Below are 15,553 nucleotides of genomic sequence, written 5' to 3'. Positions count from 1 at the left end.
TGCCAGAGCCGCTTTGTGCGGCGCGGCCGCGGCTCAGCATGGACGTGACGGTGTCGCAGCTCGTGGAGCTGTTCCTGCAGAGCCCGCTGGTGACCTGGGTGAGCGCGTCCTGGCCTTCCTCCTCCACCCCGTGCGGCGCTGGGGACCGGGAGGCTCCGAGTCGGGTGGCCGTCCCGCGGGCTTCGCATTCGGGAGCGCGCACCTGTTCCCGCTCGGGGTATCGGGGGGGGGGGGGGTGCGGAGGGGGGGTGCGCTCCTGAAGTCCAGAGCCCCCCGCTGGGGACGCCGAGTGGGAACGCGGACCCGCGGGCTGGGCGCGCTGCTTTCCAGTGAATCTGAGACGTGAGAAATTTGTTGAAAAGTCCCTTTTATTTGCTTTTTGTGTGTGTTTGTTTGTTTTCTTTCCTCGCGCTCTGGGACACTTGAGAAAAGTAGCCAGAAGTTTTCCTCCTGTCCGGCGTCTGTTGTCTGGCGCGAGAAGGGGACAGCGCTCGGGAAGGGTGGGCTTGCTGCCTGCCAAGGGTGCCGCGGTGGTGGGTGACCTCCGTGGCCCCCCTTGACTCCCAGCGTCAGACTGACGTGCCTTTGCTTCCCCGCAGGTGAAAACTTTTGGCCCGTTTGGAAGCGGCCACCAGGACAACTTGACTCTGTACATGGATTTAGTGGACGGCATCTTTTTGAACCAAATCATGTTGCAAATGTAAGTTGCCTCTTCAGAGAGGATGTTTTTGGAAGCCTGAGTTTGTAGTGTGAATGCCGAGTGGCCAGGGAGGGGTGCTTGCAGGTGGGCCTTTGGACTCTCCCCGGCAGCTTATTCAATTAAGGAAATTTGGAACTGACTCATCTGCAAACTCAAGGACTTGATGGTGGTCTGAGCATTGACATTAAAAGCCTCTTTTGGGGGGGGGGGGGGAGCACACGACTGTAATAAGGGTCTGATTACAGGAAATGTCCGGAGGGTGTGGAGCATCTCAGTGTGGCTGTAAAGTTTCACTGTGGCTTAGTAACTGAGTTTCTGAGTCTTCTTCCCGTCTCTTGCCAGTTGCTGGGACAGAGGCAGTCATTTGTGTGAATTGGGTTCGGAAGTCTCCTTTAGAAGGCACACAGGCAGCCATGCTGTGCCTGGACCGTTTGGCCTTAAATGGGGTCTCCCTAGATATATACTACTTGCCTCTGACCACATCCGTTGCTGAGTTCTGCACAGCCTGTGTCTGACATCTTTACCACCATGTAGGTGTTGGCTCCTGTTCCTGCATTCTGTGTTTAACTTAGAAGCTTCAGGGATGGTATTGGAAGTGTCAGTATGAATCACAGGCACTTGGAGCAAAATAAAAATACCTCAGTGTGCACGGTGGACCTGCCTTTACATTTACCCACTCACCTAGGACTGATGGAGGTGCCACACTCAGTAATCCATTAGCTAATTAAAAAACAGCTTCTATTTGTAGCTGGGAGCAGATTGGGGGTGGCTTCCCAATTAGATGGCTCCACTTGTTTCATAGGACATTTGATGTCACAGTGGTGGAAACCCTGTCATCCTTTTTTCAAAAATTTCTTCCAGTCTTGAGTGTTCAGCATTTAACGAGATTCTAAAGAGATACATTTGCTGGTGGCTTTGGCGGCGCTTCTAAGGACTCTGATGAAAATGGGTTTTTCTGGGGTTGCCTCGAGGCCGGCTTGGGCTCTGGCCACTCTCTTCCCATTCTGTCAGACCCCAAGAATAGCTGGGTTCCCTTGGTATAAGGACCATCAGAACTTCAGCCTATCCCTGTGAAGCTTGAGGCTGTTTAATTAAGAAACACAGCAGTGTCCTCCAGGCTCTCCCTTAGCTCCACCCAGGCACAGGGGAGAACAAAAGCCCAGAGCCCAGTTCTCTTTCTTCTCTGACCTTTGGAATTCCTGAAGCCTCAACCACTTGCTTGTAAATCGGGAAGCCTGTTGGACCTTTCTGAGAAATGCCAATTCATCACTTGTTTGCATTTGGCCCTGGCTAAATTCTGTCAAAGGGTCGGCTGCTCCCCTCCCTGGCAGTTTTCGGTGTTAATTTTCCCTCTATGATATGCTAGTGTCGTCATTCTGGAAGAAGGACCCGGTAGGTATGTAGCAGTCCTGGGACAGCCACAGAGACAATGAGTGGCTTCCTGTACCAGGAAGGACAGGCAGGAGTGGGTGGGCACAGGAGCTGCCAATCATAATTTTCTGCTTCTAGGGAATCATAACGTGGTGCCAGGTAACAGGCGTCAGAATGTGTTTGCCTCTGGTGTGTGGGGCTTGACGGCCAAGGGGCCTGTGGAATGGCTCCCTGGAATGTATTTTCCCAAACTCCAGGCTGAGACTTAAGATGTGCACATTTTACTCCTTGTAAAAGTGACCTCTAAAAACACAAATAGGGGCGTCTGCAGTTTTCTAGTATTTACCTGGAGTATCTAGGGTCCTGGGCTCCATACCTGCCACCTTAAAATGTGGGTAACGAGGCGTGAATCTAATTATCTTAATAAAAACCTTGAGTCAGATATCGAGGTTGAAAGCTGAAAGATCAGAGAAGCAGAGAAGCAGAGCAGCAGCCACTGGAGAGTTCTTACCTCTACGAATCCTCAGACCACAAGGGGGGGCGGCGATCCTGTCTCTACCCGCCTTATATCCCTGTCTTCACCTCCCTAGTGCTGGCTCTGTTTCTCTTTTGAGAGAACAATCTCGTGTAGCCCAGGGTGGCCTTGAACTCCTGATTTTCCCTCTTCCTCCTCCCAAGTGCTGGGATTAAAGGTGTATGCCACCACTGCCTGGTCTCTGTGGTTAACTAAGTAGCTAGCTCTGCACTCTGATCTCCAGGCAAGCTTTATTTGTCAGAACACAAAATATCATACAGCAGTAACTAAAAGAACCTTGGGTGAGTTCTTCTGCCAGATGTGGTGGCTCACAGCTGTAATCCTAACACTTGGTCAGGAGATCGAGGCCAGTCTCAGCTACATAGAAAGTTCAAGGCCAGCCTGGGCTATATGAAACCCTCTCTCAAAACACAGACAGGGCTGGAGAGATGGCTGGATGGTTAAGAGCACTGGCTGCTCTTTCAGAGGACCTGGGTTCAATTCCCAGCACCCACAACTGTCTATAACTCCAGGTCCAAGGGATCCAACACCCTCACACAGACAAATGGGCACATAAAATAAAATTAAATAGAAAAACAAAGAACCCTGAACGAGTATTAGGCATCCTACGTGGTCAGACATGGCTTGAGCCCACGGTCATCTTCCTACTATCAGTGTGACATTGGGATTCTTGCTTGGTGCCTCAGTTTGCTCATCTGAAAACCGGGAAGTAAAGTTCTGCCCTAAGGAGTGGGTCCTGGGGATTAGATGAGATGATGTGCTGGTACCTAGCTCGGTACTGGGAATGGGTGTTGGAGGTCAGTCACATACAGTGTGCTTGCACACACTCACACATGGAGTCAGAGGACAGCTTGTGGAGTTGGTTCTCCTTCAGCGATGTGGTTCCTCGATTGAACTCAGACCTAGCAGCAAGTGCCTTGACTTGCTGAGCCATCTCACCAGCCCCTCTGCAAATCTTTCCCTGTGTTCAGTCTCTTAAAAACCACACGATTCTCAGCCTTGGTCTTTTCCTGGCGGAGTCTAAGGTCCATCCTAACACTTGACTAACACTTAGCCTCCCGCTTCTGCCCAGCAGAGGAGTGTCAGTGATCGGGTAGTGATCAGTGGGTAGGTGTTACCTCCTGGGCTGGGTGCTTGGAGACCACTGCTGTGCTATTTTTGATAAATTCTCCCCAGTTGGGAGGCGGTGGCCTTTGGAAATGGCGGAGCAGTGTGGCTGACTGGTTTGGGGTGGGCTGAGATAAGAGGCTGTTACCTAATACTTCAGTGCCATCTGGAGGCTGGCTGTGGTCACGTGACTGCACCTGGCCATTGTCTATGGCAACCCTAGAAGGCTGGAGTAGTCTCTTGGGCCTGGCCTCCCTGACATCATGCCCACCTGGAAGCAGGAAAGCCCTACAGGCTCAGCTTTCGGGGGAGGCCCAGGGCTAATTCCTGAGTGGGAGAGTCCCCTGAGTGGTCTGCAGCGCAAACTGTGTCTGTGAGGACTGATAGGAAACTTTCGAAGTCTTGCTAGCTTCAGGCAGTGCTAGCTAGCTTCCACCACTCACTAGTTCTGCTACACTGGGCAAATTGCTCCATGCCCTGAGCCTCGATTTCTTCATCTGTGATAAGGGGGTAGAATTTTGTAGATGTGGGGAAGGTTAAGCAAGATGATGCATATTAATGTCCGGATGTCATTAGTGTGGTATGAGTGAAGCAGGGCTGGGAGTGAGTGTGAGTGTGTGTGTGTGTGTGTGTGTGTCTGTCTGTCTGTCTGTCTGTCTACGCATGGTGGTGTGCATCTGTGCTTGTGAAGGAGCCTCAGTGGACTAAGGGCTCTGCCTGCTGACTTCTTTTGCCCTTGCTAGGATGGTGGCAAATTCACCACAGCCTATTGCTTATTCAGATTCTTGTCACCCCCTGGGCGTCTGACCCCCATTTCTAGCAGCCAGTGTGGGGCACTGAGTGGGTAGAAAGCAGATTTGCCTTCCTTAAGCAATGCTGAAACTTTTGGTTTATTTCCTAATAAGTGCTCTTTACCCTGAGAGACTTGGTTAACTGAGGGACGGCTAATGATCGTGATAATTAGTCTAATTAGTCATATAACTAATGTCAGGGTTCTTTTCCAGTGTTCCATCAATTAGCTGCTTCTTCCCATGCCTGGGGAGACAAAAGCAGACATGGCTGTGCATCCCAGGTCCCGGGTGTGTGCAGAGCCTTTGCAAGTGAGTGGCTGTCGGTGGTACATACTGACGCTTTGGGTACCTGGTACTCCTGAGCTGGCCCCTCTGATGTAGATGAAATCAAGAGGCTGTAGATGTAGCTCCATTTGGTAAATGGTTGCCTAGTATTCTCATGCCCTGGGTTCAGTCCCTGGCATTGCACGTAGTAGGTGTGGTGGCACACTCTTGGAATCTTGGTAGGAAATAGAGGCAGGAGGATCAGAAGTTTAAGGCAGCCTGGGCTACATAAAACCCTGTCTCAAAGAAAAGAAGTTCAGGATTGAAACAATGAAACTGTTGCACATCCTAACACCCACAGTCCCAGTTATTTCAAAGGTTGAGGCAGGAAGATTGTAGGTTGACGGCCAGCCTGAGCCACATAATGAGAATCTGTCTCAGAAGTTAAAAGGAAAAAAAAAGGGTTAGGGATTGGTGGTGAGTGTTTGCCAAGCACGTGTGCAGCCTCAGATTCATTCCCTAATTCCCATCAAACAAGAAATTAGGAAGGCCTGCAGCTTCTCACAGATTCATGTGTTTGGTCCTGTGAAACCACTGCTCATTCCTTAAGATAGCGCCTTACTTTGTCACATTAGGAGCTAAAATGCCTTTACAGTTGAAATACAGTGGGGCCCTAGGCCTTTATTTCCTTGGTAATGAAGGGCCCTAGAAGAAGCCTAGTGGGGTAAATGGTTTCACCAGACTCCATCATGGTGTGGGGATATTGAGGAATGTTGTCACCTGACAGCTGAAAACGGTTTGCCTGGTTCCCCTTAGGGGACCCACATGGCTGTGTAAGTGGCTTTGAAAGGCCTATATGAGGCAGGGGCTGTTGAGTGCATGTGGAAATGTTCGTATGCTTAGGGCATGGTGGAGACAGAGGATATGTCAAATATTTACTCAAAGGTTGACCGTTAAACAGCTTGCCTTACAAAAAAGCCTTGTGCTTCCAATGACATTTGAAATGATTCAAGGTTTTCCTTCTCTTTCTCCATCTTCTGTTAATGTGGCCTGAATGAACCAGATAGCCCTGAGAATTGTTTCTGTAGCTCCCCACCAGCCCCGAGGAGGCTCTGCGTCTTTATCACAGGGCTTGGCTGACAGATGAAACTGGGAAGACTGGCCTTTGAGTTCCCTGCCCTTTGTCCTTGGTTGTGCCTTGGGACAGCGGATGGAAGGGAGGTCTTTGCTATGAGAAGCAGGCTCCCCTTTCCACTTCGCTCTTCTTGACAGACATTTCCCACACTGAGGATTTGGGGGACTGTCCTGCATGTAGATGAGCCAAGTTGTAAATCACTTGAGCTGACGTCTAGTTCCTTCACAGCCAGACCGAGTTTCGCCTGAGGTTGGAAAATGAGTGACATGTGGGGGTTTCCCACACTTTAGCTTTTCTTGTGGGGTGTGATGGTACCCCAGTCATATCCTAGACCTGAACGTCAGGTTGTGACGACATCATTGTATCCCTGGAGTGCAAATCATGAGCAGGACCAACCTAAGTCCAAATGACAGGGAGACAGACCTGTGCTGAGTGGATCATGATTCTTAAGGTCACAAAACATTGCCAGCCCATCCCCCCCCCCCACACACACATCCTTGTTTTCTGTTTTTCTTTCCTTTTTTTTTAAAGATCTATTTTATGTATATGGGTGTTTTATCTTCATGTGTGTTTGCACCCTAGAAAAGAGTATCCCATGGGACTTCAGTTATAGACAGTTGTGAGCTACCATGTGGGTGCTGGGGATGGAACACAGGACCTTCGGAAGACCAGCCAGTGCTCTTAACTGCTGAGCCTTCTCTCCAGCCCCTATTTTTCTTGATATTTCACGTATTCTTCTCTGCTTGGCTTTTTAATGCTAAAATACAGTTTTGGATAGGTTACTGGTTTTTATATATCTGTTTGTTGGTTTTTACCGTGTTGACACTTGGGACGGCCCTTGTGGTGCTTCCAACAGTGGAAACAGGAACAGTATTGAGAAGGGCTATGTTTGGCAGGGGCTTGGGTGAGGCAGCAGAGATGATGGGTCATATAGGGTTCTGGCACAACTGTGAGAAGACTTAGGATTTAACTTGAACTATGGAGTCACAGCCTCATGGCCACCACAGGAATAACTATGCTCATGATACAGAATACTGGTTCTCTGCTGGGGAAGGGGGTATAGTGAATGCCTGGAGGTGTGACTTTTTGTTTGTTTGGTTGGTTGGTTGGTTTTTCCAGACAGGGTTTTTCTGTGTAGTTTTGGTGCCTGTCCTGGATCTCGTTCTGTAGACCAGGTTAGCCTCGAACTCGCAGAGATCCACCTGGCTCTGCCTCCCGAGTGCTGGGATTAAAGGTGTGTGCCACCGCTGCCCGGCGTGACTTTTACTGTTTCTTACTCTAGAGACCCCAGGCCCAACAATCAGCGTATCAACAAGCATGTCAACAATGACGTGAACCTGCGCATCCAGAACTTGAGTATCCTGGTGAGAAACATCAAGACCTACTACCAGGTGAGGCTGCTCTGCTGTCCCAGGGGTTCCTACAAGTCTGCAGTGGGGCCCCTCAAGTTCCCACATGTGTGCAGAAAGGCCTCTCAAGTAGGTGTACAGAGGCCCCTTCAGTGAGTTCCTATGTGTTTGCAGTGGGGCCCCTCAAATGGATTCCCAAAAGAAGCCAGAGTAAGTGGTTGCTGGCTGCTGACCCTTGGTGCTTCTGCATTAGCCCTGCTGTGGGGTGTCAGTTCGGGGCAGGGAGGGGGGTGTTCTTGCATTTCAGATTGGTTCATTCTGAATGTCATGAGGTCCTGGAGGGCTTTGGTTCACAGCCTGTTCCTGTGTGTCACTTGGAGACTCTCTGGAAGGGGCACATGGTTCATGCCTCTGGCTCAGTGGCTCTTGTGCAGGAGCCACTTGAGCTGAGGAAGAAGAGGAACCACAGAGGGCCATAGGGGCCAGAAATGGAACTCTTGTGCCTCTAGGCCAGCAGGAACCTGGGCTTATGGAGGGACGGTTCCACTTTACACTGCTTGCTGTGCTTGATCAGATGTTCTGGCTGGGTCAGGTGGCTGATACTCTGAGCGTGTTCGTGAGTTCTTCTGCATGGCCAGCACTGGTGGGAAATGAGCTGCAGCTGGGGGCCTCGGACCCTTGGCTATTGAGTCTCTGCTTAGCAGTGAAACCGCCTTCTGACGTATGATACCTCGTGACACTCCAGGCAAAACCAGTCACTCTCAATGTCGTGGTTCGAGAACCATTGTTTGTGCCAGGGTTTCACCAGACCTGTGACCAGACTCTGCCCCTTCAGCTTCCTGGTCTGTACTGAGTCCTGGTGCTGGGAATCAGGGGTCTTTGCAGATGTGGTGAGGTCTCTGTCTACCTAAGGACCCCGTGTTAGCCAAGGCTCCCCTCCGCCTCGACTGCTGACCCGAGCCAGCCGAGAGGCAAATGGCAGAGGTGCCGTGGCTTGGGCTTGCCCTGGGCCCAGGGCCTACCAGGGACGGTGGGTGTTGCAGGATCCTTGGCTTCTCTTCCATGTGGATTTGAAGTGGGTTGGGAGAGGGAAGAAGTGGGCAGTGTCTTGGGTGTTCTGTCATGATTGTGTCTGTCCTCCCATCGGGGAGGTGAGCTGTACCGTGTACACAGACTGTAAAAATGTTGCAGTGGCACATGTGCACCCCCACACCTGTGAACACGCACACACATGCAAGCATACCACATCCCTGTCACATGCATACCACATCCCTGTCACATGCAAAACAAAAAGAATGGGGTGGAGAGATGGCTCATTCAGTAAGATACTTCATGAGTAAGCATGCAGACCTGAGTTTGATCCCTATACTCCATGTTTAAAAAAATCCAAACATGATGGTGTGGGCACTTGTAATCCCAGTACTGAGGCAGCAGAGATGGGAGGATCCCTAGGACTCACTGGCCAGCCAGCCCAGCCTCATTGGTGAGCCTGAGATCCCAGACTCAGACCCTGTCTCAACAAAGTGGATTGACTTGAGGTTGACTTTGGCCCCTAGGTGTACACACACACACACACACACACACACACACACACACACACAGGACTATTCAGAGCATCATTTTTGACTCTGAGATCTGAGCATAGCTTCCAGAGGCTCCCAACCGGTCCCATCCCTTCAGTTCCAGGTGTCTAAGGAAGGGGCCAGCGGCTGAGGGAGATGCCTGAGAACCCAGCAGGGGCCAAGGTGGGTTCTCTGGGCTAATGGGAGCTCCACTTGTGGCTGGGTGTGCTGTAAGCAGGGGCGTTTCTGCTCGTGCGTCTTTATGCCAGCTGGTTAGAGGCAATGATGCTCTCTGTGAACTTGGCATCTGTGTTGAGAGGCCTGGGGGCTGCACTGGCTGACAAGACAGTCAGTGTCTGCAGGTGCCATTTGTAACAAGCAGTGCCAGAGGAAACAGGTGGTACTAAGCATTCCAGAGACAAGGTTCCTACCCAGTCTGTGATGTGAAGTAGGGAGACTTGGCGGAGATGCCACCCGAGTGGAATTCTCTGAGTGACTGAGTTTTCAAGTTCGTGGAGTCCCAGGAAGGTGGTGAGGAGGGAACAGAGTCTGGGTAGAGCCGGTCTTGGAGACTCTGAAGAGTTCTGTCCCTTACTATTGGGAGCATATTTACTGGGAAGGTGACCCTGCATCTCAAAGTTGATGTGAGTCACAGCTGAGCAGCAGGAGTGTGAGGGAGACAGAGTCAGGATTCAGGATGGTCTCTGAAGGCAAAGGTGCAGCAGCTTCCTGCCCAGGGGGCTCCCCGCTGCCATGGTTAGTGGCTGGGAGGGACCAGGGCTGGGCTGGGTGAAAAAAGGTCTTAAGACTGTATGACTGAGAGGTGGTTGCTGCTTGGAGTTCCAGAAACTGTTGCCCAAAGGAAGAGCTGGGCAACCAGAAGGACTTGGAGGTGGGAAAGAGGGCCCTGTGTGCCTGTCACCTCTTAGTGCTTTGAGAGTTGAGAATGGCATTGGGTGACTGTCCAGCTCCAGCTAAGCAAAGTGTTCATAAGCACTTGCTGGGAGCGACAAAGGGTCACCGTCCCCTCGTCCTGCCAGCCTGGAAAGAGCTGGCGAGATGTGTGCATTCGTGGCTGGCGTGTTACCTGGGCGCAGTGTTTTGTGTGTTCTTTCCTTCTGACTTACGGGGAACAGAAATTTGGTTCTCACGTTAGAAGAATACTTGGTCTGTATAAAGAGCTTGAAAAACAAGTACCTTGAAGGCAGCCAGCACGTCAGCCCTCTACCAGAGACAATCACCGACCGCGTTTAGTGTTTCCTCCATGTCGTTGGGTGAATGGGTTTTGTTTTGGGCCGTCATGGGCATGCCATAAGTATAACTGCACATCCTGCCCTTTTCCTTCTGATGTAGTGCTGTAGCTTATTGATGTGAAGGGGGTATTCAATGAGCATTTTCCCAAGGAACCACTGCCCAGCTTCCCTGTTGGAAAGTAGCCATAGAGTGGGATGGAATGACCCACATGCCATTCCCAGCTGGGCTCAGTGATGAGATTGCAGCCCTGGGGAGGCAGAAGCAGGGGGATGGAGAGCTTGAGGACAGCCTGGGCTGTACAGAGAGTTTGAGGACAGCATAGGCCTCACAGCGAGACTGGCTGACAAAGCCATCCAACCAAGAACAACTGTTGCTCCTTCCTTTGTCTGGGGTGGCCAGGCGGGAGAGGGGTCACCCCGGCATGTGGGGGAAGGGGTGCTGTTGGGAAGATACCTTTTACAATTATTATTTGCATGTATGGATGTTTTGCCTGTGTGTGTGACAGTGCATCACATGCATGCCTGGTGCCGTGGAGGCCAAAAGAGAGCATTGGATCCCTGGGAGGGGAGTTGCAGGGACTTTGTGAGTGGCCGTTTGGGCCCTGGGTGTCAGCTGTGGTTCCTCTGCAAGAGCAGCAAGTGTTCCCAGTGGCTGTGCTGACTGTAGCTCTGGTTTCTTGAGTGCAGGGCCTTGACCATGCCAGGCAGTTGTCCTGCCTTGTGTGACCTTTAACCTCTGTAATCACTAGATGCCAAGCGGCAGGTGCTGCTCCACCTCTGCCCCAGCCAGCTCTTCGGTGGTTATGTTAGATAAGCATATGGCAGCTGCTGTGAATGAGAAGTGTCTCGAGGAAGTGAACAGTTTGAAGAATGAAACATTTTTTTCTGAAGTTAGTGTGTGTGTGTGTGTGTGTGTGCGCGCGCGAGCGCGCGTGCGTGTGGCACAGAGTTTGTGGGGAGGTCAGAGGACAGCTTCTGAGAGCCAGTTCTCTCCTCCCACCATGTGGGTAGGCTTTGGCAGCAAGATCTTGCTGGCTGGAATGAAACATTGTCGGAAGTAAAATCAGCGTCAGGCAGGGTGGTCCACACTTATAATCTTAGTATTTGGGAGATGGAGCACAGGGGGCGGGGCAAGCATTGGAGCATCCTTGGCTACATAGACAGTTGAGGGGCAGCCTGGGCTACAGGAGACTTGGTCTTAAAAAATGCAGAAAGGCTGGGCTGTGGTGGCACATGCCTTTAATCCCAGCACTCGAGAGGCAGAGGCAGGCGGATCTCTGAATTCGAGGCCAGCCTGGTCTACAAAGTGAGTTCCAGGACAGCCAGGGCTACACAGAGAAACTCTTGTCTCGAAAACAAAACAAAATACAAAAGAATAGAAGTCAATATATATTCAGCATTGTTGGGGGCAGCAGCATATTAATCTCACTCAGTTCTGTGTTGTGTGGCTTAGGATCTTAAAGTAGTGTTTCCTTAGCTGGCTGAGGGGTAGAGAAATCCAGGCACACACAGAACTTGCTTCATGAATAACACATTACATTGGCTTTGCAGAGAAATTACCTTCCCCGCTGGCCGCCTTGAAATACTAAGGAGGAGGCTTGTCCTCTTGATTGGCCAACTCTCGTCTTACAGCTGAGGAAATTACAGATAAGGTTTTTGATCCTGAAAATGTTTCTTTACTCCAGGTTAGGAAATGTAAAAGGAGTTTAGTTCGTCCATTGTCTCCTCCCCACCTGGGGATGCCCACCATCAACGTTTTGGTGCTTCCCTTCGCTTTCTTTGTCTGTGTGGTTCGTAATTCCCGATGATGCCTGTGTCTAACCTATTTGTTCCCTTCTTCTGTTTGTGGAGGAGTGAGTGTTTCCCCTTGCCATTCCATTAAACATTCATTTGTATGAGGATCAGCGCCCGTGTGATGTTTTATGTGGCTGTGCTGTCAGTGACACTTTCGAGATCCCTGTTTCTGAATTATGGGCAGTACCACCCTGAACATAAATGTTGCAGCAACTGTTTTTCATTTCCTCGGGGTAAATTCCTGTCTGGGAGTTGCTGGGTCAAAGGACATGAACACTTCAGGGGTGTTTGCTCCTTATTGCTACAAGTACCCTATTTATAGACCTTGTCCTTTTTCCTGGTGAATTGCCTTTTTGTGCCTTTCACGGTTGTGGCTACCGCCCTGTTTGAAAGACGCAGCATTCTGTGCTGCTGCTGCTAAACACTGAAGATATCTGTGTCCCCTACCCCAACCCCAAAGTTCTGGGTGTATGTTTGTTTGCTTGCTCACTTTGCAAAAGCTGATGCCTCACTCATGCTAGGCAGACACTGCCCCTGAGCTACACCATGTGCCTGAGATTGGTCCCTGCCAGTCTGTCTGGGTGGACTCCCTCTCTAATATGGAACCCATTGAAGGCAGTTTGGGGATGGTGGAGGAGGGGAGAGATGATAGGGTCCCAGGCAGCAGGACTGGGCTCTGTCCTGTGGTCAGTAGAACTCTTTGTTTACCTGTGGGATTTGGTGTGAATACTGGCAGTTAGCTGAAAGTTCAAGAGCATCTAGGGAAATGAGTGGAGGACAGCACTCTGCACGGGGCCCCTCCTTTCCTCTTCCTGCCCCCTGCTCCCCCACGGGTGTATGCAGAGTGATGAAATGCAAGACAGGAAGCCCTGGTGGCCCAGAGGTGGGTGTGGCTGGGGTGTGTGTGATGGGTTCTTTGCTGTGTGTTTCTCCTGGGTCTAAAGGCTGTTGTTGTTCATACCCCAGACACTATGGGAGAGAGATCAGATCAACATTGTTGCAGCTTGTCACAGGACATGGTAGTGTCTCGGAACACGAGCCAGGAAGGATGAGGACCCTGACTGACAGCTTTCTTTAGGGGGTGGCACTTTGCCTGTGTACCTATGCCTTGAGGGAGCCAGACTAGTGGAGGGGTGTCCTGGGAGGCACAAAGATGGATGTGAAGCAGGCTGAAGACGGGGGATTTGGAGCAGGGGTAAGGGTGGGGCCCCTTGAGATGAAGCACTTGGGGTGCCAGGCTAGTGAATGTGAACTTCATACTGATGGATTTGGGTGTCTTAGGTGTTTTTTGCTTGTTTGTTTTATTAGAGATCAAACCCAGGACCTCATATGCTCGTCACACAGTCTACCACTGAGTTGCACCCCTCCAACCCACACACCTAGAACTTTGAAAAGGGAAAGGATGGAGCTTTTTTCCCTCCCTGCTTTAGAAAGGAACAGGACTGAGATGAAACTCAGGCACCCATGTGGAGAATGAGTGATGGGTTGGCCCTGGCAGGGAGCAGAGGTGGGGTTGATCATGTGGCCTACACCAAGGCCAGAGCAGAAGACAAGGTGATGGATTGCTGGGACTCAGGTCTCTGTGGTTGGTGCTCACCTGGGGTCTGTTGCTGTGTGTGCCTTGGAACCAGGGTGGAGGGCAGGCCAGCTCCGGTTTCAGACCTGTTGGACAGGTGGTCTGGAGTCCACAGAGCAGTCCTGCCGGGAGTCACAGGATGCTGTGAGGGGTTCCACAGTCACATATCAGAGCTTCGTAGGGGGATAACCAACCAGGTGACAGTAAGCCCAGAACCAGCCTGCAGGAGGAACAAGCAGGGCTCCCCAATGTGAAGATAGGGAGCCCCAAGGTACAGCGGAAACCAGAGGTCAGCAGAGAGGGCAATCACAGGGGACTAACGCATGGGCTTCCTCAGCTGTGGGCTGTGGACCCAGCTCCCCTGAGATTTCCAGCTGAAGAAAGCTATACTCTGCAGGGGATCTGTGCCGTCTCTGTGTGAGGGCAAGGCTGGAGGTGTTTGCATTCAAGGCCACAGGAAGCCGCCTTCTCCTATGACTCTGCTCTGGTGTTCCCTCTTCCTGGCCTGCTGGTCCCTGCAGTTTATCTTCTGAGCTCTGTGGTTGACCAGGGGTGGAGGTTATGGGGCCCTGGGGACTTGCCACATTCCCAAACCTCTGGGGAGGCCGGATGTGAGGCTACCTGGAATTTGATTTTCAATCTCTCTCCCTTCCCCCCTCTCCTTTTCCCTCACCTTTTCATCAGCCCAAATGTTGTCAGGGCATATTGAATAGAGACAGGAATGTGGGATCAAAGTGGGATCAAAAGGCTGAGACCAAGCAGGAGGGAGGGAGGGAGCTTAGCCTTCCCTTGAGACCAGGGCTGCCTCATTCTTCATTATAGCCACATCCTCAAGAGGAAGAAGTTGCTGGGCCCATTTTACAGGTTAAGAAAGAGACTTCTGAAGGAGGAAACTTCAGCCCCACAAAGCAGCGTGTTTTTCCTTAGTTGTTGGCTGCCTAGAGAAACTTCTTTCTCAAAAAGCCAAGCTTCTGGAGTCCAAGTAGGGAGGTGACTTGCCCTAGGTAGATCAGTGTAAGTGCAGCTAGGTGCTAAGCTGGGGGCTGAGCGGAGTGGGCCAGGCTGGGGGTGTCACTTCGCAGAGTATCCTGAAAGGGCTGCTCTTGCTTCCTGTCGGCTTGGAGCCCCAAGAAGCAGGGGCTGGGTTTCTTGAGACACCTCTGAAACCAGCATTTCCGGGGTTGGACTGAGGGAGCAGCTGGCTTTTTCCCTCACCCCAGAGCAGCAGGAAGTCAAGATATGGGGCTAATTGCAGCTGGTGGGAGGGGTGAAAGGTGGGTCTGATGTAATTAGCAGAGTTGGGATTCTGCCAGGGGCATTGGAGGCTTATCACGAGTCAGAGGGAGCTCAGCTTGAGTGAGCGCGAGCACATATGTGTGTTAATATGAGTGAGTATGCATGTGTCTGTCTACATGCACATACATGAGTACTATGTGCAAGTGTAAATGTGTGCGTGTGCGTGTGCGTGTGTGTGTGTGTGTGTGTGTGTGCATTCGCATATGTATAAGTCTGGGCTGTTCCTGTGGGCTCCTCCCTGGTCTTAAGTCCAGATCTTGAATTGCCAGGATTTTTTCCAGGGATACCTGGAGCTGTGTGCTGGCCTGTGCCACTGGTCCTCTGTTCCCAGGTGTGGAGAATGCCATCCCCCAGTGCTGTGGTGGCTCCTGCATTGGTCTGTTCTGTCCACCCCCTGCCTCAGCCCGGAGACCCCTGCTTCTCTTTTCTCTGCCTGCTTCCCTGTCCAGGATCTCCAATGCATTCTTTCACTATCTCAAGGTGTGATTTTTCTACCGTGGCTCGGTCTTAGGAGGAATTGTGTTTGTGAGTCCCTCGTTTGTGGTGGATGTACAGACGGGAGTGGGGAGGTTGTTGTCGTGGAAGCCATGGTCATCCTCCATTGCTAGGCAAGAGGTCTAAATTCAGGCTACCCACAAAGTTACAGCTAAAACCACACATGCTACACCTTCAAACACCAAGAGCCCCTGAGCCTCTTGGTCTTCAGTGGTCACTGCTCAGCTCTTAGTGAGTGGTGCTGGGCGCTCAGGCTTCGAGACTCGAGCATGATGGGAATGAATGACAGTTAATACTTAGTTCGCCGGTGGCTGGTATCCAGTTG

At 51.3% G+C, this 15,553-nt stretch overlaps 1 protein-coding gene across 1 annotated transcript in view; it reads left to right on the top strand.

The window, feature by feature from the left end:
* The window catches only part of Ccdc88c (coiled-coil domain containing 88C), a 127,010-nt gene continuing 111,457 nt past the window's right edge, over window positions 1-15,553 (top strand). The window contains 3 exon segments of the mRNA XM_059279014.1: window positions 1-98; window positions 600-700; window positions 7,186-7,294. Of these exon segments, the coding sequence (XP_059134997.1) occupies window positions 39-98; window positions 600-700; window positions 7,186-7,294 (270 nt within the window). The 5' untranslated portion in view covers window positions 1-38.

The sequence above is a fragment of the Peromyscus eremicus genome, chromosome 14 (genome assembly GCF_949786415.1).
Source record: "Peromyscus eremicus chromosome 14, PerEre_H2_v1, whole genome shotgun sequence".
NCBI lineage: Eukaryota > Metazoa > Chordata > Mammalia > Rodentia > Cricetidae > Peromyscus > Peromyscus eremicus.
Note: the sequence above shows the minus strand (reverse complement) of the source record. Positions and strands in the feature narration are given on the sequence as shown.